The 22,808-nt window shown below is 38.4% G+C and overlaps 1 protein-coding gene and 1 long non-coding RNA gene across 3 annotated transcripts in view; both read left to right on the top strand.

Moving 5' to 3' along the window:
- txk (TXK tyrosine kinase) overlaps window positions 1-14,007 on the top strand; it is a 37,758-nt gene extending 23,751 nt beyond the window's left edge. For both annotated transcript variants that reach the window (XM_056449979.1, XM_056449978.1), the window contains exons 11-15: window positions 3,485-3,701; window positions 3,795-3,859; window positions 11,533-11,651; window positions 11,729-11,886; window positions 12,981-14,007. In XM_056449979.1, coding sequence (XP_056305954.1) covers window positions 3,485-3,701; window positions 3,795-3,859; window positions 11,533-11,651; window positions 11,729-11,886; window positions 12,981-13,058 — 637 coding nt within the window. In that variant the 3' untranslated portion in view covers window positions 13,059-14,007. The remainder of the gene's footprint in view (window positions 1-3,484; window positions 3,702-3,794; window positions 3,860-11,532; window positions 11,652-11,728; window positions 11,887-12,980) is intronic.
- Window positions 14,008-20,270: 6,263 nt separating this feature from the next.
- Window positions 20,271-22,700, top strand: LOC130216928 (uncharacterized). Its single transcript, XR_008835839.1, has 5 exons — window positions 20,271-20,341; window positions 20,596-20,646; window positions 21,513-21,581; window positions 21,753-21,821; window positions 22,631-22,700. It is a non-coding gene; the product is annotated as an uncharacterized LOC130216928 (long non-coding RNA).
- The last annotated feature ends 108 nt before the right edge of the window (window positions 22,701-22,808 follow it).

Below are 22,808 nucleotides of genomic sequence, written 5' to 3'. Positions count from 1 at the left end.
GGACTACAAATCCGCAATTTCTGGACTACATTTTCATACATGCACTTCACTCACATGCTCATCTTGACTGATTACACTCGCACCACCTGAGGATTGTCAAAGACTGATTACACACACTACTGAAGCTACGGTCACACTGGATATTGTGTGTGCGAAATTCTGTCGTGCGGCGCTGCGAAAAGGGGCAGGGTTAAAGAAGATGATTAGACATTAAAAAAGCCAGCGATTTGCTCCATGTATTAATTTCTGCCCAGAGAGGTCCTGTTTTGATCCTCGATTGGTCTCACGCAGTCAAGTGATGCAATTTCGCACGTCAGAGTTCACCAAGCTTGAACTTTGCACCACAGCGAACTGCAAAACTTAATGCATGACTCTTGCGTTTCCAGTCTGACTCATTCGCCTGCGTATGAATGGAAGTCTATGGGAGGAAAAGCCCAGTGTGACTGCAGCTTTAAGCAGCACACACACTCATTCCAATTGCCGAGTCTTGTTACCTGTAAAGTGACAATTCAACGCGTTTTCCTTGGTCTTGTTTCATCTGTTTGCACCCGTGTTGACCATTGCTTGCCTGACTACCCAATAACCCTGCACGTGGATCCTCACCTCAGTTGTCTCTGTCACTCTCTGTGTTACAGCAGTGAACATTAACAAGGTCATAGTCAGATATATTTAAAATAAGATCAAGCCAGTATTGTTGTGTTACTTTCGAACCACACGTGTTACTTTCGTCCGTGCTGATGGCTCAAGAGTACCAATGTGCCAGTTTGTGTGGTTTAAGCTGTTTTTTTTCAGTAGGGATAGCAGAAAAACACCATCATATGTTTGCAGATATTTCAGAAACATGCTAAGTGAACATTCTTGTTTATCTGAAAAACAATGCTGAAGTCAGATATTCTGCTGGAACATCTGTCTTAGTTTTGGTCCCTTTATCCCGCCCACTGCCACTTTAGACAATTATATTTCAGCACCCCGGGTTGCCTTGGTGGAAAACAGCCTATTTCATTCATTCATTCAGAAAGGCTCTCAAGCCATGCGCCCGTGACTGAAATGTGACCTCTGACTCCAAAATGAGATGCAGATTCAGAGTTCCACATGAGGTGGTTATTATTAGCAAAACATTTAAATATTACGAGCGTAAACATTAGATAAGCAGGTTACATTGTGACATTGTGTACTAACAACACGCTACATGATGAGATTTGCAATGATGAGCAATTTGGATGTTTGCATCAGACGAAACATGACAGAAATGTAAATACAGCCATTTAAAAGCAAAGAATAGTGCACTCACTGCACTCCAGCAAAGTGGTTAGGTTTATAGTCTAATGAATACACAATAAACCTCTTTAACATGATTAAATGTAGATGCTGAATCACTGAAATGTGTTGGTTTGCACTGAGTCTCAGTTCTAGAGTTCAGTTTCAGACGGTTTATTTTATTCTCCAGATCTGAGGTGAACTATCTGCTGCTGCTTTTAGTATATTGCAATAAATGTGATGTAAAATGGTGTTCAATGTCCGTAAGTGCTCTATTTTTACTAAAGCTCTATTTTTAAAAAATATATATTTAAGGGTCATTTGATTAGAATTAGTTTTATACCCCAAACATATCTCCATGACTTACACGTTATGATGGTGGTGTAAATATGATCATTTTGCTAATATTTCATGCAGATAGTCCCATTTAATAGATTTTTCTTATATGCATATTCAGACTTGTATAAAAATGTTCATATATATGTACAAATTTCCCCCTCTTTGTTGTAGTTAAGATATTGAGAAGAACAGTTGCCGGTAAAGTCACTAAAGTTATCCAATCTGCTTTCTGCAGTTAAACTTTTGGTTAAGCAACAATTGATTGGGACAGAATAATTATTATTATTATTATGCCTAATATTAAAATGTAGTATTTTCATAGCAATTTAAACTACCCCTTCAATATGTTCAATAGGAAACAAAAAGGAGGAGCTTTGACTGCATATACTCTGGGGAAGAATGTCTGAGTGCATCACTTACATCAGGTTTCCACTTTTTTGTTGTGCTTGAATGTTAAAGCGGCCCTCCTATGAATTGTCACTCACTCTCAAATTGGAGTTTGAGACCCCTGCCCTAAATCATTGGTTATTTTCACTAGAGCAGTTTCTGTGCTATGATGAGGTGCCTGAAACCTGACTGAAACACTTCAAAAACATTGTCCATCTTTAGAAAGGACCATCAGATGTTTCGAGCAGATTGTATTGTAAAATGGTATGAAGGATATGTTCACCCTTTATTAAAAAAAGAAGGAAGATGGAAACAAATTGGACTGTATTTTATGATAAAAACTGATATTATGAACTTTAGAGTGGCACGGTGGCTCAGTGGTTAGCACTGTGGCCTCACAGCAAGAAGATCGCCGGTTCAAGTTCCAGCTGAGTCAGTTGGCATTTCTATGTGGAGTTTCCATGTTCTTCCCTAGTCGTAGCTGCTGACAGATCGTTATTAGTTTTACTTGACCAGCTATTTATACTAGTTGAATTTTTGTTAGTTTTACCAGATATTGTGATTTAATGTGCTATTAATTTCTGTAAAGTCAAGATTGGGCTCAATATTGTAGTTTACAGTCTAAAAGGAACTCAACATTCTTTGACTGAATAAATAAACATTCATTAATTGTGTGTATGCAGGTTTATAAGCAGATTATTGACAGTCTTAATGTAAATAAAGATGCTTAAATTAAATAAAGATGTGTTTAAATTGGCGACACAATCGTTAGCCCTGTGTGCTCACAGCAAGAAAGTCGCTGGTTCGAGTCCCGGCTGGGTCAGTGGTCATTTCTGTGTGGAGTTTGCATGTTCTCCCCATATTGACGTGGGTTTTCTCCGGGTGCTCCGGTTTCCCCCACAGTCAAAATACATGCGCTATAATGGAATTGATTAACTAAATTGGAAGGGCATCCGTTGTGTAAAACTTATGCTGGAATAGTTGGTGGTTCATTCCACTGTGGTGACTTCTGATAAATAAAGGACTAAGCCGAAGGAAAATGAATGAATTAATCCACTTGATGGAGCTCCAAACAGAAACAACGCAGCCACAACACACACCTAAACACAATCTTACTGAAAGCTCATCTTTGGAGATATCAATTTTAAATTTGGAATATAATTTGTTCTCATATTTAGCTTAGATTTTCTGTCAGTTGTACTCTAAAACAGGTAAGATCAAATAAAATCCAAATAACTATAAATAAATAAATAAATATATATTAGGATATCCATGTACTGTTCTGTGTTTTATCCATGTAAAATGTACTGTGAAAATAAAACAATAATATTGAAAGGTGTTTGATGCCCATGTGTGTGTGTGCGTGTGTGTGTGTGTGTGTGTGTGTAAATGTTGAAAACCTAAACACATATGAGAATGTAAGCCTTTTTCACCTGTCATTCTTATAACTGACTTTCCAGAGTGTTAAATAAAATGTGTGTGTGTTTGTGTGTGTGTGCAGACGTCTCTGTCACCCTAAGCTGGTCCAGCTGTACGGCGTGTGTGTGACCCAGCGCCCCATCTGCATCGTGACGGAGTTCATGGAGAACGGCTGCTTGCTTCACTTCCTGCGGCAGCACAGCAGCACTCTGGGACGCTCGCAGATGCTGTGTATGTGTCAGGACGTGTGTGAAGGGATGGAGTACCTGGAACACAACCAGTTTATACACCGAGACCTGGTCAGATACAGATACACACACACACACACACACACACAGCTGTATGGATAATATCATAAGTGACACAAAACTTGTGTGTGTGCGTATGTTTAGGCTGCACGGAACTGTCTGGTTAATGAGAGGAATGTGGTGAAGGTGTGTGACTTTGGCATGACCAGGTGAGTTTAACCCTTTGTTTGATGTCAAATTATAGGGCACCTATGATGAAAATCCTCTTTTGCAAGCTGTTTGGACAGAACTGTGTGCAGATATAGTGTGTCCACAGTCGTATTTGAGTGATAGAAACAAAATACGTCTCTTTTTTTTATTTCCTGATGATAAAATAGGATCCAAATCCCTCCCATTTTGAGGCCCACCGCAATGTTACGTAGGAGAATTGATTGACAGCCGCATATTAACATGTCTCTGCAGTAATGCGTATAATCATATCCACAAGACAGGAGTTGAGCAAAGCAGCCGGGATTAAAAGATCTGTTCAGCTCTCTGTGATCATCAGTCATCATCAAATGTGATCAAGAGTGAGTTTTACAAGTTTAAAAGGTTTTTAAATCAGTGCATGTTTGTAATAAAGTAAGTTAAAGTCAGTAAAATCGCTGTAATTCATCAACACAGCAGTGTGTCAGCACGATTATGAAAGAAGACTCTTCAATCCCGGTTTGTGGACGTTAAATTGTACATTAACATAACGGATCTCCATATACAGCAGAGGATATTAACCTGTATCCTCTCACATTTGCCATGCAAAAACAGCGCAAACGTGTGTGTGAGTGTGTGTGTGCGCGCGTATGGACTTTATAACGACATTGTGTGTGACTCATCCTTGCAGAAAGGCTTGAATTACTCCTTAACAAATGCATGAAATAACTGCTGGGAAATGTTCGTACTGTAGTAAGGAAGATCTGCTTCGTTGGGATGTGAAAGTAAGGGATATGCCCACCATAATAAGGGATACCCCCCACCCCCAATCTGTACCCCACAAAAAAAAGAAATCTTCAAATTACTAAATAAGTTCTTCTGGTGCTGTTTAATTGTAAATGACCAGTTAAACGGTCAGTTATAAATAGTATACATCAGCAGCAAATAAATTAGCCAGCAGTTCAGCTTATTAAAATGAATAGCGGTCTGCGTCAATACCCACATACAAAATATCTCTGGCCCAGATCTGACCCACACGATCAGCTTTTGCTTGGCCCATATGCCACAGTGAATTACGGTACATGACTGGAAGAAGTCTGGTTTCCAGACAAGGGCCAAACATGGACCATATCTGGGCCTAGTCTCAGCCAAGTTAATAACCCATAACTGAGCCTGAACTGGGCCATGTATGTTGGTGTGTCACGACTGCAATGAAATTGATAAATACATGAATCATTGTGCTTTAGGCATGCTAGGGGCATGTTTTTTCTGAAGCGACCTGATTGGTCGAATTTTTATTTTTCTTTATTTGAAAATAATAAAAATGTATTTTTAATGTGGGTCAAGATTTAAACTTACATGGCCCACATATCGATTATTAACATCTGGGCCAAATACTACAATTAACATCTGGCCCAAGTATTGTGTGCCACCTTAAAGACGGTGCCACCTCTGCCAAACCTGGGCCATGTATGCCAGTGCCGGATGAATGCCTGCTGTGCCAGATTTATGCCAAACATGGGGGAGAAGTCTTTTCTACCTGGGTAGCCTAGTGGTTAGTGCGTCGACACAGTGACCCAAGTTCAATTCCCGGCTTGAGGTCTTTTGCCGATCCTTCCCTTATCTCTGCTCCCCATACTTTCTCCACTGTCCTATCACAATTAAGGTGAAAACCCCCTAAAAATAATTATTTTTAAAAAGTAATAAATAAATAGCTATTATAAAGAAATAGAATCAAGATATCAAATCTCATTAATATTTTCCTCACTGTATAATTTAAACATTCTGATTAAATAGCAATGAATGAATCTCATTTATTTGGATTTTTCATTTGATTACATTAAAGGGCCCATAGTTGACCTCTTTTTTATGATTTAATATTAATATTATGGTTCTTCTGAGTGTGCCAGTTTAGGTTCAGTTCAACACACTGTTCAGATTGTTTTATTATAATGTGTTAAAGTGTCATGTTGGGGGCGTGTCCACAGCTCGCTGATTTAGGGGTGTGTTGCTTCACATGTAAATTAGTTTCGGCTTCCCGAGCAACGTAACAAGGGGGCGGGGCCATGAGCTCACCTGCTCTGTGTTTGGGCAGACTGAGAGAAAGAGCAGGAGTCAGCAATCAGTCGTACATATACATATACGACTCGGCAACAGTCTTTGTATAGTTTTACAGCCAACTGTGTGCTAGTTTCAAGTACCGAGCTTGCACACCGAGACTAATAACCACGCACACTGAATTATCTTTGACTAAGGCATGGGATGCGTCGCTCGAAGCTGCGACACGGCACACCAGACACTCTCTGTGGCGCGGCAGAAACATCAAGTGTCCTGAATCGTCGCGCCGTTGTGTGTACCCTGATAGAAACCTATGTTTAGAATTATAAAATGCATGGCACAACGTCAGGTACAGCAGCACCTAGTTAAGATCACAGGGAGCTTCTGTGATCTCGAGAAATCCAAACGCCTGAAGTATAAGGTAGACTCAATGAGAAGTACACATGTTTGCAAACCTACCTAAAGATACAACCAATAATTCCGATTAGAGCGATAATGTGGAGAATATTGATCTTGTGTTGAGCCCAATGAGCCTTAATCTAAAAATAGAGCTAGCGTGTTCCTTTAGTGATATCGCTTCGACTCACGCTGAAAATGGCGGACGTGAATCAACAAACTGAGGATATGATGACGCGCCTGTCAATCAATATTGGTGGGCGGGGGGGACCGCTCTCCTACGTAAAGTTGCGGTCGATCTGAAAACCGCTCCAATTGGTCCACCGTTTTTTATGTTGTTAAATTGAAAAAAAAGCACTGGGTGTGTTTATATCTCCCCAATATGACGGTCTATACACCATACATGCACATATGTCTGTCCAAACAGCTTGAAAAGTAGATTTTTTACCATAGGTGCCCTTTAAATAACAGAGGTGTCACTTTAAAAATGCACACATCTACATTACACATCTAGCATTTGGCTGCCTTCCTAATTTTTATGCTCTTTTAGGACAAAATTAGTTGTGTTTAAAAAAAAATTCCCACAAAGATCGACATCTTTAGATGTTATTATTAATAATTATGTGTCTAAGTCTGTTCAAACACGCACCCAAAACCCAGACTTTCACTCCGCTTCAAATTGCGTGTACAGAATCCGTTTGGGAAACAGCGTCTCACTGTGGAGCGCGTCAGCTGACAGTCATGCACCGCTATATGACTGTTTTGAGGATTGCATAGGAGGCAATAAAAAGGAAAAGGGAATTCTTCCACTTTTATATTGATTTCAAAGTGTTTTCATGCCTAAATAAAATGAAAGCACAGAACAGATTCACATTTAAAAGCAAAGGGTGGCCTCTGGTGGTTCAGCGGTGTAACTGACTGAGAATCAGTTTGTGTTTCTTATTTAATTATTTCATAGACTTTTAATTTAAAATTACAAAGTACAGAGTTGTATGGGGTTAAAACTTTTATTATGAAAACCATACAGAGTAACCAGGAAGACAAAAAGCACCTCATAGCAAGTGAAGTAGAATATGTTTCCCTGCTTCATAACAAGATGCCATAAGAAGTTATTTTTGTAATAAGCAGCCAGTGAAGTAAGTTCACTTATATTATATGTGTTGTTTGTAGTGGTGGGCAAATCGAGGCTTCATGAAGCAAAGAAACAGTTAAAGCAAATGTGTCGAAGCTTCGAAACGTTTCGAAACCCCACTCTACGGTGACACCTACTGGTCATTTTTTATGTATTGCACTGGAACAGCTTCAGCAAAGAACAGTTGAGCAGATTGAGGTATTAAACCCCACTTTATAAGAATGAACCATCAAGTGATATAGTGTAGTGGTTAGGGTTCCTGACTACCATGCGGGGATTGTTGGTTCGAATCCAGGCTGATATAGCTGTTTTGAAATGCTTTAATATCAGTTTGAGATTCTTTGTTCGTGCATAGTTCTCTTTCAACATTGGTCTGACATTAGAATAAACACTTTGTGAATAAATATGGCTTGTTTTGGTCATAAAACAGGCCTGTTGCTAGATCAGATACAGTTGTGGACAGAAGTTAACAAGAATTATTTATATTATTCATAACATTTACCATTTATTGTATTTTATGAACGTCTACCCCAACCCTAAACCCAACCATCACAGTACTGTAAAATATTAATTGTTTTACAGTTACAAAAATGATGCTCTAAATTGATGGCGTATCTGCAGCTGTATCCTATCTAGACTACACCATAACAGTAACATGATTAAAATACATAAAATCATGATTTTGAAGTATTTGTACAAGTCAGGAATCAAACCAAAAAGTCAATTGAAGCCTGTAACAACACGCATGTAGACGGTCCATAGGCCATACGAGACAGAAATTTTCAATTGACCCTGTCAGTCAAATGCAGATTCTCCAGGTCTCAAAACGCTTCTGAAATGCCTGATGATTTGAATCTCTTTAGTCACATGACCAGGTGTTTCGAAACACTTTAGTCACGTGACCTGGGTGTTCCGGATCATGCTTCGGTACAGTGTTTCGAAACACTTGCGCTTCGGGATCTCGACACTGTGTCGAAACGTCAGTTTCACGTCAGCCATCCCTAGTTGTTTGTGAATTGTGTTGTTATATAGCAGAAAATATGCATGTGACGGTACATGTACAAAACTCAAGTTGTTAAAGATTACTTTACTCTGTTTGAAGGATTTGCGAAGGTAATGTATATATTTCTGTATTTATGTTCTTTGTATTCTGTTTTACTTTGTGTGTATTCAGTTTTCACGGCATTTCGAGTTGGTTGGTCATATTCATGGTGAACCAGTCAATAAAGTGCCAGTCATCAGAGAATCCTTTGTGCTCGTGAAATTACTTGGGGGAGCTACAGGCATGCAGTGTGGGTTGCGTATAGGGAGGCTCGGCTCTTTAATGTTTATTTGCCACCCTTCAGAGAAAGACTAAAAATATGGGAGAAATACGGGGAAATACCTTTACCGGACGATAGCAGGATAGATCTGTAAAATACGAGAGAATCCCGGGAAAAACGGGAGGGTTGACAGGTATGATACAGAGAGATCTCTGTGGCTCTGACAGGCACATGGGAATGGTGGGCGGGGAGAACTAGCTCATTTGCATTAAAGGCACAGGCTAGAAAAACAGCTACAGTGTGTTTAGAGCTGAAAATCCCCATATTCAAAAAGGTCTAATAAATGATCTGATGAGAGCTGAAACTTTGCTGTGACTGACAGTATGGTGATGTACTTCCAACTGAAACGGAATATTGAGTAGGGGGTGGGGCTTTCATTTGCGCATCATTCTCTCATAGCAAACTAACAGTAAGAGGGGCGTGGCTAAGAATACTGTGGCTGAAGTGTCAAACTGACATCATCTGAGATGGAGCCAATCCAAACGCAGATGCTCAGAATAAAGAGTGAAGAAGATTGCAAAAAATTCAGTGGATTAACTTTTACAGATGATTTGTTCACCAGAAGAATAACGATGTAGGCACTAATAAATAAACATTGTAAGTTTTGATTAAAGTCTTTAAACCCAGGCTTACACTGCTTTACAAAACTTTCAAACTTGTATAAATCTTAAGTTTCGAATCAGTTCTTTGGAGCCTAAATGGTGCTTCATCGTGTAATTTTGAAATGTTTAGAAAATTCAATGGTTTGGTGACATGGTGGCTCAGTAGTTAGCACTGTCACATCACAGCAAGAAGTTCACTGGTTCGAGTCCCTGCTGGGTCAGTTGTTATTTCTGTGTGGAGTTTGCATGTTCTCCTTGTGTTGGCATGAGTTTCCTCCGGGTGCTCTGGTTTCCCCCACAGCCCAAACACATGCGCTATAGGGGAATTGATGAACTAAGATGGCCGTAGTGTATGAGTGTGTGTGAATGAGTGTGTATGGGTGTTTCCCAGTACTGGAAGGGCATCCACTGTGTAAAACAAATACTTGAAAAATTGGCGGTTCATTCCGCTGTGGCTTCCCCAGATAAATAAGGGACTAAGCCCAAGGAAAATGAATGAATGAATGAATGAATTGGTTCTCCACTGGGGAGTGATCTTGTGTGTACCTTGAAATCCTCATGAATCATTTCATGTTCAATCATTTCAAGTTCATTCATGAATAGGTTTTATAGTTTTCACCTGATCTCGGATCAGTTTTACTAGTTTGTAGACTTTAGATTTTATTGAGGCAAACAAAACAGAATAATGTTAGTTAATAGTAAAAACAAACAATAATAATAAAACTTTGCAGCAAAATTTGTTTATTAATTTAAGGATTATGTATGGGAAGTATCATGTACACAAACAAAAATGGTCCTAACGTTTATTTAAAATTGATCTTAAGCATTATATCGAAACCCTAAAAGACATTAAAAATAAAAAGCTAAGGATGTATGCAATTTTGGAATCATTTTCTTATGCGAATTTATTGTAATTTACATTCATTCATTCATTTTTTTCCGGCTTAGTCCCTTTATTAATTTAAGGTCGCCACAGCGGAATGAACCGCCAACTTATCCAGCACTTGTTTCACGTAGCGGATACATGGTCAATTTTAGCCTACCCGATTCCCCTATAGCGCATGTGTTTGGACTGTGGGGGAAACCGGAGCACCTGGAAGAAACCCACGCCAACACGGGGAGAACATGCAAACTCCACACAGAAACGGCAACTGACCCACCCGAGGCTCAAACCAGTGACCTTCTTGCTGTGAGGGAAACGTGCAACCCACTGCGCCACCGCGTCACCTTGTAATTTACATATCCCCTGTAATTTTTTTTATTATTCTCTATTTGATTTGTTCCTTTTGATGTGAAAAAATATTGTAAGCTTCGTATTCCTCATTTTTTTGTATGCTATTGTTGTTGTTATACAATAATAATAATAATAGTTAGTTAATAGTCTCTTGTTGTCCTGTTTAGCACACAATGCTTCCACAATTAAACAAAAATAAGCCTTGAACAAAGAATTAATTGTTGAAAGAACATCTCATGCAGAAACTAAATATTTAATTACACTAAACGAAAAGGCTACGTGCATTTAGATTTTGTCCTCTGAAGTACAAATGAAATAATAACTATCATATTGATGTTGTTCGCTCAACAGTTCATCTGTGCATGTCATTAGGAGAAAAAAAAATAGTTTCCCCTTGTAATCTGAAATTTAAATCTAAATATGCAACTTCCTGTTTGTTTTCGGTTAAATTCTCAGATTAGGTCTGTCTAAGGTATTAGGCGTGGCTAAGAAACTTAACCACGCCCCTCCAGCTGTCAGTTTTGACAACAAACAGTAATGGTGAGCAGGAGGAGTCTGTTAGGTTGTAGTAACTCACCCTTTTCCCCATCTTCCTGAATGAAACGCCTACTTTACTACAGCCAATCAGCTCGCAGTAGAAAAAAGAAGCCACGCCCACTGTTTGCTCACTTAATATTCTGTTTCTATAGGAACTGCATCACAAAACAGAAACACAGCTTCCGGTTCACTGGTTTGAGTCTGTTGTGTTTACATGCTTTTACCAGCAGGTGTCCTCATTCAACCAAAGACCAGAGAGTTGAACATGATTATGGGGATCATTTAGGATTTACAAAGTGTGTGTGTGTGTGTGTGCGTGTGTGTGTGTGTGTGTGTGTGCGTGTGTGTGTGTGTGTGTGTGTGTGTGTGTGTGTGTGTGTGTGTGTGTGTGTGTGTGTGTGTGTGTGTCTGGCAGGTATGTTCTGGATAATCAGTACACCAGCTCTATGGGCTCCAGGTTCCCTGTTAAATGGTCTCCGCCGGAAGTTCTGCACTTCAACAAGTTCAGCAACAAGTCAGACGTGTGGTCATTCGGTGAGGTCATCTGGAGATCACTGCTCTGTGTGTGTGTGTGTGTGTGTTTGTGCTGGTGCTGATTTGTGTGTGTGCAGGTGTGCTGATGTGGGAGGTGTTCTCGGAGGGAAAGACGCCGTTTGACAACCGCACTAATGTGGAGGTGGTGGAGGAGGTGACGCAGGGCAGCCGACTGTACAGACCTCACCGCGCAACACCACACATCTACAACATCATGTACCGCTGCTGGCACGAGGTGACACACACACACACACTCTCACAAATGCACACACAGACACACAAACATGCTCACGGGCCACTTTATTAGGTACACCTTACTAGTAGTCATGAAGGGATGGACATGGTCAGCAACAATACTCTGGTAGGCTGTGTTGTTGACACGATGCTCAATTGGTACTAATGGACCCAAAGTTGAAGATGCCAAATTCTGGTCCGACCATCCGAATGTGGCAGCAGAAATGGAGACTCATCAGACCAGGCAACGTTTCTCCAATCTTCTATTGTCCAGTTTTGGTGAGCCTGTGTGAATTGTAGCCTCAGTTTCCTGTTCTTAGCTGACAGGAGCGGCACCCAGTGTGGTCTTCTGCTGCTGTAGCCCATCCGCCCCAAGGTTGGACGTGTTGTGTGTTCAGAGATGCTCTTCTGCAGACCTCGGTTGTAACAATGCTTATTTGAGTTACTGTTGCCTTTCTATCAGTTAGAACCAGTCTGGCCATTCTCCTCTGACCTCTGGCATCAACAAGGCATTTGCGCCCACAGAACTGCCGCTCACTGGATATTTCCTCTTTTTCAGACCATTCTCTGTAAACCCTAGAGATGGTTGTGCGTGAAAATCCCAGTAGATCAGCAGTTTCTGAAATACTCAGACCAGCCCATCTGGCAGCAACAACCATGCCACGTTCAAAGTCACTTAAATCCCCTTTCCTCCCCATTCTGATGCTCAGTTTGAACAGCAGCAGATCGTCTTGACCATGTCTACATGTCTAAATGTGCTGAGTTGCTGCCATGTGATTGGCTGATTAGAATTTGCCTTAACGAGCAGTTAGACAGGTGTACCTAATAAAGTGGCCGGTGAGTGTACATGCACACATACTCTCTCTTACTTACACACACTAACTCAATCAGTAATTTAAACATACAGATAAACACATATGCACAAACACACACACACACACACACACACACACACACACACACATTCACCATGTCAGAGCCAGAAATATCTATGCATTAGCATTTAATTGTGTGTGTGTGTGTGTGTGTGTGTGTGTGTGTGTGTGTGTGTGTGTGCGTGTGTGTGTGTGTGTGTGTGTGTGTGTGTGCTTTCAGAGACCTCATGGACGACCTGCATTTACTGAATTACTGCAGAATTTCAGACAGATCACAGAAGAGGAGACAGACACATGAACACACACACACACACACACACACAGTATACATCCGTGTTTCTGTCTTGTATTCAAGTACATATATTTAAAGTTGGACCGCACTGTGAAAATATGCAATGTTCTTGATTATTGCGATGTAAATTATAACAATATAACATTTCCTCTGGGGCAGCATGGTAGCTCAGTGGTTAGCACTGTGGCCTTACAGCAAGAAGGTCACTGGTTCGAGTCCCGGCTGGGTCAGTTGGCATTTCTATGTGGAGTTTGCATGTTCTCCCCATGTTGGTGTGGGTTTCCTCCGGGGGTTTCCTCCCAAACACATGCGCTATAGGGGAATTGATGAACTGAATTAGCCGTGGTGTATTAGTGTGTGAGAATATGTGTATGGGTGTTTCCCACTACTGGGTTGCAGCTGGAAGGGCGTCCGCTGTGTAAAAGATATGCTGGAATAGTTGTTGGTTCATTCCTCTGTGGCGATACCTGATGAATAAAGGGACTAAGTCGAAGGAAAATAATTGAATGAATGAATAATATAGAGAAAATATGATCTATTTTTTAAAGTATTGATTGATGTTTTGATCATACTATAATAAACAGGTAATATTTATATATTTTTTGAGCTCATTAAATCAAATTCAGGCTTAAAAAAGACATTTAAAATGATACAAAGGACATTTTTACTGTAATATTTGAGGAAACATTGATTTTTCCTGTAATTGTTGCTGGATTTGATCATGTTTAGATGTGTGTTGAAGACAGCAGGGTGGAAATGCTGAGTTTGTGCAGTGGAGGACAAGACTGTGGTGTGTATCGTGACCTCCAGTGTGAGCTGATATGTGAACTATATGCTGGACACACAGTGTGTGTTTGATCCACTGATGGACATTCAGACTCTTCACTGTACACATTCAGTCTGATGATGATCTCAAAGTTCACAACCACCACAATAAAGACAAGTTGGCACTTGACTGTGTGTGTGTGTGTGTGTGTGTGTGTGTGTGTGTGTGTGTGTGTGTGTGTGCGTGCGTGTGCGTGCGTGCGTGCGTGCGTGCGTGCGTGCGTGCGTGTGTGTGTGTGTGTGTCAAAGACAGAGAACATAAGAAAATGTGTGTGAGTATGTGTATGTAAGAGAGAATGTGTGGGTATGTGTGAGAGGGTGTATGTGAGCAAGATAGAGAGTGTGTGTGTGTGTGTGTGTGCGTGTGTATGCGTGTGTGTGTGTGTGTGTGAAAAAAAATGGTGTATTTATGTGTGAGTGTGCACGCGTCTGAGTTTATACATAGTATGCGTGTGTATAAGATAGATAAATAGTATGTGTGAGTGTGCCTGTGTGTGTATGCGCAAAATAGTATAAGAGAAAATATCAGAGAAATTGAGTGTGTGTGTGTGTGTGTATATCTTCTATATGTAAGAGAGTGCAAGAATTTGTGTGTGTGTGTTTGTGCGTGTGTGTGTGTGTGTGTGTGTGTGTGTGTGTGTGCGTGCGTGTGTGTGTGTGTTTCTATGTGTGTGAGAGAGAAGTAGTGAGTGTGAGTGTGTGTGTATAAGAGAGATAATGTGTAAGAAATAATGTGTGCGTGTGCGAAATAGTATTAGAGTATAAGAGGAATAATGTGTGTGTGTGTGTGTGTGTGTGTGTACGTGTATCTGTGTGAGAGAGAAATAGTGATGTAAGAGAGTGTGATAATCTGTGTGTGTGTGCATGGATCTGTGCATGTGTGTACGTGTATCTGTGTGAGAGAGAAATAGTGAGTGTGTGTGTGTGTGTGTGTAAGAGAGAGATAGTGTGTGAGAAATAATGTGCGTGTGCGAAATAGTATAAGAAAGAGTATAAGAGAAATAGTATGTGCGTGAGCATGCCTGTGTGTGTACGTGAGAGAGATCATCTGTGTGTGTATGTGCATGTGTGAAATAGTATAAGCGAAAAAGTATAAGAGCAAGTGGGTGGATGTGTGTGTGTGTGTGTGTGTGTGTGTGTGTGTGGGTTTTTGTGATTTGAGAGGACATTTCATATGAATACACGCCACACTACGAGGACATTTTTTATTATGAGGACAGTGCCGGTGTCCTCATAATTCAGGCAATGTAGAAGTGCTTCTACATGTGTAAGGAGCTCAAATTCAAATTTTCTCTAAAAGTCCATATAGTTCACAATCATCAGACTTTGTGTTAACAGTGTGTATCGGAACTGCGCCCCTGTAGGTGGGTCTTGGTACTGCACCTCCTTATGAATATTCACATGTGTGTATGGAATCGCGGGTTTTGATTGGCTAAAGGGTGAGAAGTCCTCATAAATTCGGGTTTTGTCTAAGCAGTGTTTTACCCTATTCACACAAAGGACGATAACGATAAAGATATGTTTGTAAAATCGTTCTAAATATAAAGGAATAACAAGGTCCACACCACAACAATAAAAATTAAAACACAGAGAAGCAATATCATTGGAATCATTTTCTTCCACCTCCTCCACCTCCGACCGAGTCACTTCCGGCTGAGATAATGAGCGCGCCACTCTGAAGACACTTAAGGTAAGATTGATGATAAAACTCAACAAATAATGAAACATTATATTATATTAGTTAACGTTATAAAGCAGTTAAACAGGCTAGTTTTGGTCACGTTTGTAAGCTTTTATCTAGCGTTTTATCACGACCTATAAGGAATATAAGGATGTATAAGTAATTAACAATTAACTTTCTAGTCTGACAAATACATATAAGCAATAACTAAATCGCTTGTATTATGTATGTTTTGGGTTTAAAAGTTAATGGCTAATGGCTAAATAAGTCGTGATGCCAGGTTGAGGTCAAATTTATTTTGCTATCTGGGCAGTTCAGTGAAAATTGGGTTAATGTACGAAAGACCACAATGGAAAAATATTGTAGTATTTGACGTAGTTTACTGATGTTATAGTGATTACTACACTTCAGTATCCTGTAATAATTGTGAGTTGATAAACCATAGTATTCTTTTATTTTTACTATGGTAAGTTTAAAAAACACCATTGTATCAAGGATTATTACTCTAGTTTACTATAGTACAGTAGTCCACTACAGTATTTTCTGTAGGTCTCTGTAGAGGTTTTATAAACTGTATATAAAAGTCTGATAGCTATTATCATAATGTTTGCCTTTAGTGACAGTCACAGTGTAGTTGAGAAGTAGAAAAGCAGCATGTTTCAGATTGTTTAAAATACTAAACACATTTGTAAGGTCTAAGATGTTTTTCCTGTTTCACTGGTGCTATTTACTGACCTGCAAGTAGTACAGAATGATCCCTGTTGATTATATTTAAGCCCTCTACAGCAAATAAAAGTGTAAACTCATAATTGATTAGGTCAGTGATGTCTAAAAAACAGAATTATTATAATTTCATAAAGTGACAAAATACATCATCTGGCTTTTGCAGGAAATGGCAGCAACAAGGTCTCGGAGGACTAAGCTAAAACCAAAGGATGAAGCTGCATATTTTTCATCCATGCTCAAAGATAAGGATGGATTTGAAATAAAATATATAAATTCATTTAAAGGTGAGTAACACAATTGTCTATGTTTTAAGTATTGTTTTAACTTTTACCCTGACTGATCTGGTCTTGGTTAGGTCGAGGAGTGTTCAGCTGTCGCCACTTTCAAAAGGGAGATTTTCTTATCGAATATCGAGGGGAAGTCATAACTAAAGAAGAATATGAAAGAAGGCACAGAGTATATCATGCTGCACTTGAAGTTTTTTTATTTGAATTTCGTTGTGATGGAAAACAGTTGTGGTATGTATATTGCTGTACTTAATTTACATTGTCTTTCAAATTTACAAAGTTGTAGGTCACCCAGATATACAAACTTTGCATTTCCTGATGCAGCAGTGGTAAACTAGAATAAACTTTTTATTATTATTATTATTCTGTGAAACTTTCCTATTGTATGATTCTGTCAATATTACATCTTGGAGTTAGCACTGTGTTCTGTTTCAGGGTTGATGCTGCCAGAGAAGACGGTTCTTTAGGGAGAATCGTCAATGATGATCATGTGAACCCCAATAGCAAAATGAAAACAATCAGAGTGGACGGAAAGCCCCATCTGTGCTTATTTGCAGTAAAGGACATAAGTCCTGGGGAAGAGATATTGTATAATTATGGAGATTCTGACTGGCCTTGGAGAAGAAAGGTATTAACAGATTGAAATAATCCTTTTACTTTATTTGAAAGACACAGTTTACAGTAAAAACAGTTTTTAACCATGTGGAAAAGTGTTAGTACTTGATTTAGAATCCACACAGGTTTGTTCTGAGGTTGAACTAATTGATTTCTTTAAAATTTCCATAAAATGTTTTATAACATTGTATAGTTGACCTTTTGTTAATCTGATTACACAAATCTTTTATATTTTACAGGTTTTTTCTGAGACTGAACAACAGGTGCATGCTTTGGTCAGCTGTGCAGCAGGAGATGGGTCAAAGGAGGTAAGTGTGTGTTTCTAATGCTCAACAGGTAGTTAAATCTCCATTAACTTTGGTAAGATGATGCAAAATCCTTATAAACTGTATGATTTCTTTAAAATTTCCATAAAAAAATGTTTTATAACATTGTATAGTTGACCTTTTGTTAATCTGATTACACAAATCTTTCATGTTCTACAGGTTTGTTCTGAGACTGAACAACAGGTGCATGCTTTGGTCAGCTGTGCAGCAGGAGATGGGTCAAAGGAGGTAAGTGTGTGTTTCTAATGCTCAACAGGTAGTTAAACCTCCATTAACTTTGGTAAGATGATGTAGAATCATTACTTTAACATTACAGATGATTAGGACTGTGTGCTGCAATGAATTCTCACATATCCTGATTGTTTGATCTAAGAATTCACTTGTATTATGTAATTTTCACATTAGTTGTTTTGGATACTCAAAGCATCACCATGTACTGCCGTGTTATCCAAAATTAATGTTTAGTACTCAAACCTTTTCAGATCTCAACAACGTCTGATTCTCAGCTGACATGTCATGACAACACTCAACAGGTAAATGAGCATTTAATAAGCATTTATTTCTTAAATGTTCTTTAGTTGGCAACAACAGTGATTTTAATTACAATCAAACTTAAAGAATTGAAAGATAGCGATAGGCTGATGATACACAGGACAACATTTTGAGCAATCTTGCCAGGCAACTTTTTTTAAGCAATGTTGATTGGGCACTTTCCCCACTGAGAATGGGTAACAATTTTGCAAAATCTGCATACTTTAAATCAGTCATGGGCCCTGTGTCTCATCTGGTTGCCCACTGATGCCAACAATGACCTAAGTTGCCCCGCAACGTTGCTCAAAAGTTGCCCCATGTATCATCAGTCATAGGAATTGTTTAATTTACAATAGTATGGAGGATGGTTCATTCTGAGCTATTATGTGTATCATATGTCGGATGTCCCCATACTTACTACTTTAGTCATGTAGTGGGGGATGGGTAGAAGTTCAGTGTGTGTTTTGTCCAACGGCACCATGGTTTGTGTGTCGTATGTCCCCATACTTACTGCTTTTGTCATATGTCCCCATACTTACTGCTTTTGTCACGTTGTGGGGGATGGGTAGAAGTTCAGTGTGTGTTTTGTCCAACGGCACCATGGTTTGTGTGTCGTATGTCCCCATACTTACTGCTTTTGTCATACTATTCAGAACAGTGCAATACATTTGTGATATACATTTTGGTATTTGTGAAATTAAAATAACTTGTTTAAACCTTAGCCCCTTGTCTTAAAGGTGCCATAGAATGAAAAACCTTGTGAATGAAAAACTGTATGATTTCTTTAAAATGTCCATAAAAAGTGTTTAACATTGTATAGTTGACCTTTTGTTAATCTGATTACACAAATCTTTCATATTTTACAGGTTTGTTCTGAGACTGAACAACAGGTGCATGATTTGGTCAGCTGTGCAGCAGGAGATGGGTCAAAGGAGGTAAGTGTGTGTTTCTAATGATCAACAGGTAGTTAAATCTCCATTAACTTTAGTAAAATGATGCAAATCCTTATAAACTGTATGATTTCTTTAAAATTTCCATAAAAATGTTTTATAACATTGTATAGTTGACCTTTTGTTAATCTGATTACACAAATCTTATTTTACAGGTTTATTCTGAGACTGAACAACAGGTGCATGATTTGGTCAGCTGTGCAGCAGGAAATGGGTCAAAGGAGGTAAGTGTGTGTTTCTAATGCTCAACAAGTACACTAATAAATAAATCAGTAAAATAAAAGGTAAAAAACGGCAGCTGTGGTTGCCAGTACTTTACCGTTAAAAATACGGTACACACCGTAAAAGTAGTTCCTCATTTTTATGGTAAACTACCGTATTTCATTAATTTATAGAGGTAATATGTCTGTATTTTGAATTACCAACATCTACACATATTTTGTTACACAGTTAGACATGTTAACACAGCCACATGCAGGTGGTGATGAGTAAGTTATATAATGAACCAAAGCTCATCACTAACAACTTTTCCCACAAGCAGTAAATGGTATCAGTATATAGAAGGTGCTCAGTGTCATTCACACAGCTACTAAACACCAGTATGGTAAAACAAATAAAATTTAAGTCATGAAAAAAACATTGTTTATCAACATTAGATGAAACCTAAATCTCTAATGTACATAACTGATGGAGAAACAACTGCAAAGATCCATAATAATGTCAACAAAAAGCATAAAAAGTGATGTGCCATACAGGGAACTGGGAAAGTCAATTTATGGTTATTCGCTGTATATATTAAGGAAACATACCGTTAACCAGGTTACAGATTTTTACTGTAGTATTTTTACAGTTTTTTTACCGTTGAAATCACGGCCATTTTTTACAGTGTAGTTAAATCTCCATTAACTTTGGTAAGATGATGCAAAATCCTTATAAACTGTATGATTTCTTTAAAATTTCTATACAAATGTTTTATAACATTGTATAGTTGACCTTTTGTTAATCTGATTACACAAATCTTTCATATTTTACAGGTTTTTTCTGAGACTGAACAACAGGTGCATGCTTTGGTCAGCTGTGCAGCAGGAGATGGGTCAAAGGAGGTAAGTGTGTGTTTCTAATGCTCAACAGGTAGTTAAATCTCCATTAACTTTGGTAAGATGATGCAAAATCCTTATAAACTGTATGATTTCTTTAAAATTTCCATAAAAAATGTTTTATAACATTGTATAGTTGACCTTTTGTTAATCTGATTACACAAATCTTTCATATTTTACAGGTTTTTTCTGAGACTGAACAACAGGTGCATGCTTTGGTCAGCTGTGCAGCAGGAGATGGGTCAAAGGAGGTAAGTGTGTGTTTCTAATGCTCAACAGGTAGTTAAACCTCCATTAACTTTGGTAAGATGATGTAGAATCATTACTTTAACATTACAGATGATTAGGACTGTGTGCTGCAATGAATTCTCACATATCCTGATTGTTTGATCTAAGAATTCACTTGTATTATGTAATTTTCACATTAGTTGTTTTGGATACTCAAAGCATCACCATGTACTGCCGTGTTATCCAAAATTAATGTTTAGTACTCAAACCTTTTCAGATCTCAACAACGTCTGATTCTCAGCTGACATGTCATGACAACACTCAACAGGTAAATGAGCATTTAATAAGCATTTATTTCTTAAATGTTCTTTAGTTGGCAACAACAGTGATTTTTAATTACAATCAAACTTAAAGAATTGAAAGATAGCGATAGGCTGATGATACACAGGACAACATTTTGAGCAATCTTGCCAGGCAACTTTTTTTAAGCAATGTTGATTGGGCACTTTCCCCACTGAGAATGGGTAACAATTTTGCAAAATCTGCATACTTTAAATCAGTCATGGGCCCTGTGTCTCATCTGGTTGCCCACTGATGCCAACAATGACCTAAGTTGCCCCGCAACGTTGCTCAAAAAGTTGCCCCATGTATCATCAGTCATAGGAATTGTTTAATTTACAATAGTATGGAGGATGGTTCATTCTGAGCTATTATGTGTATCATATGTCGGATGTCCCCATACTTACTACTTTAGTCATGTAGTGGGGGATGGGTAGAAGTTCAGTGTGTGTTTTGTCCAACGGCACCATGGTTTGTGTGTCGTATGTCCCCATACTTACTGCTTTTGTCATATGTCCCCATACTTACTGCTTTTGTCACGTTGTGGGGGATGGGTAGAAGTTCAGTGTGTGTTTTGTCCAACGGCACCATGGTTTGTGTGTCGTATGTCCCCATACTTACTGCTTTTGTCATACTATTCAGAACAGTGCAATACATTTGTGATATACATTTTGGTATTTGTGAAATTAAAATAACTTGTTTAAACCTTAGCCCCTTGTCTTAAAGGTGCCATAGAATGAAAAACCTTGTGAATGAAAAACTGTATGATTTCTTTAAAATGTCCATAAAAAGTGTTTAACATTGTATAGTTGACCTTTTGTTAATCTGATTACACAAATCTTTCATATTTTACAGGTTTGTTCTGAGACTGAACAACAGGTGCATGATTTGGTCAGCTGTGCAGCAGGAGATGGGTCAAAGGAGGTAAGTGTGTGTTTCTAATGATCAACAGGTAGTTAAATCTCCATTAACTTTAGTAAAATGATGCAAAATCCTTATAAACTGTATGATTTCTTTAAAATTTCCATAAAAATGTTTTATAACATTGTATAGTTGACCTTTTGTTAATCTGATTACACAAATCTTATTTTACAGGTTTATTCTGAGACTGAACAACAGGTGCATGATTTGGTCAGCTGTGCAGCAGGAAATGGGTCAAAGGAGGTAAGTGTGTGTTTCTAATGCTCAACAAGTACACTAATAAATAAATCAGTAAAATAAAAGGTAAAAAACGGCAGCTGTGGTTGCCAGTACTTTACCGTTAAAAATACGGTACACACCGTAAAAGTAGTTCCTCATTTTTATGGTAAACTACCGTATTTCATTAATTTATAGAGGTAATATGTCTGTATTTTGAATTACCAACATCTACACATATTTTGTTACACAGTTAGACATGTTAACACAGCCACATGCAGGTGGTGATGAGTAAGTTATATAATGAACCAAAGCTCATCACTAACAACTTTTCCCACAAGCAGTAAATGGTATCAGTATATAGAAGGTGCTCAGTGTCATTCACACAGCTACTAAACACCAGTATGGTAAAACAAATAAAATTTAAGTCATGAAAAAAACATTGTTTATCAACATTAGATGAAACCTAAATCTCTAATGTACATAACTGATGGAGAAACAACTGCAAAGATCCATAATAATGTCAACAAAAAGCATAAAAAGTGATGTGCCATACAGGGAACTGGGAAAGTCAATTTATGGTTATTCGCTGTATATATTAAGGAAACATACCGTTAACCAGGTTACAGATTTTTACTGTAGTATTTTTACAGTTTTTTACCGTTGAAATCACGGCCATTTTTTACAGTGTAGTTAAATCTCCATTAACTTTGGTAAGATGATGCAAAATCCTTATAAACTGTATGATTTCTTTAAAATTTCTATACAAATGTTTTATAACATTGTATAGTTGACCTTTTGTTAATCTGATTACACAAATCTTTCATATTTTACAGGTTTTTTCTGAGACTGAACAACAGGTGCATGCTTTGGTCAGCTGTGCAGCAGGAGATGGGTCAAAGGAGGTAAGTGTGTGTTTCTAATGCTCAACAGGTAGTTAAATCTCCATTAACTTTGGTAAGATGATGCAAAATCCTTATAAACTGTATGATTTCTTTAAAATTTCCATAAAAA

Source organism: Danio aesculapii, chromosome 23, assembly GCF_903798145.1.
Source record: "Danio aesculapii chromosome 23, fDanAes4.1, whole genome shotgun sequence".
NCBI lineage: Eukaryota > Metazoa > Chordata > Actinopteri > Cypriniformes > Danionidae > Danio > Danio aesculapii.
Note: the sequence above shows the minus strand (reverse complement) of the source record. Positions and strands in the feature narration are given on the sequence as shown.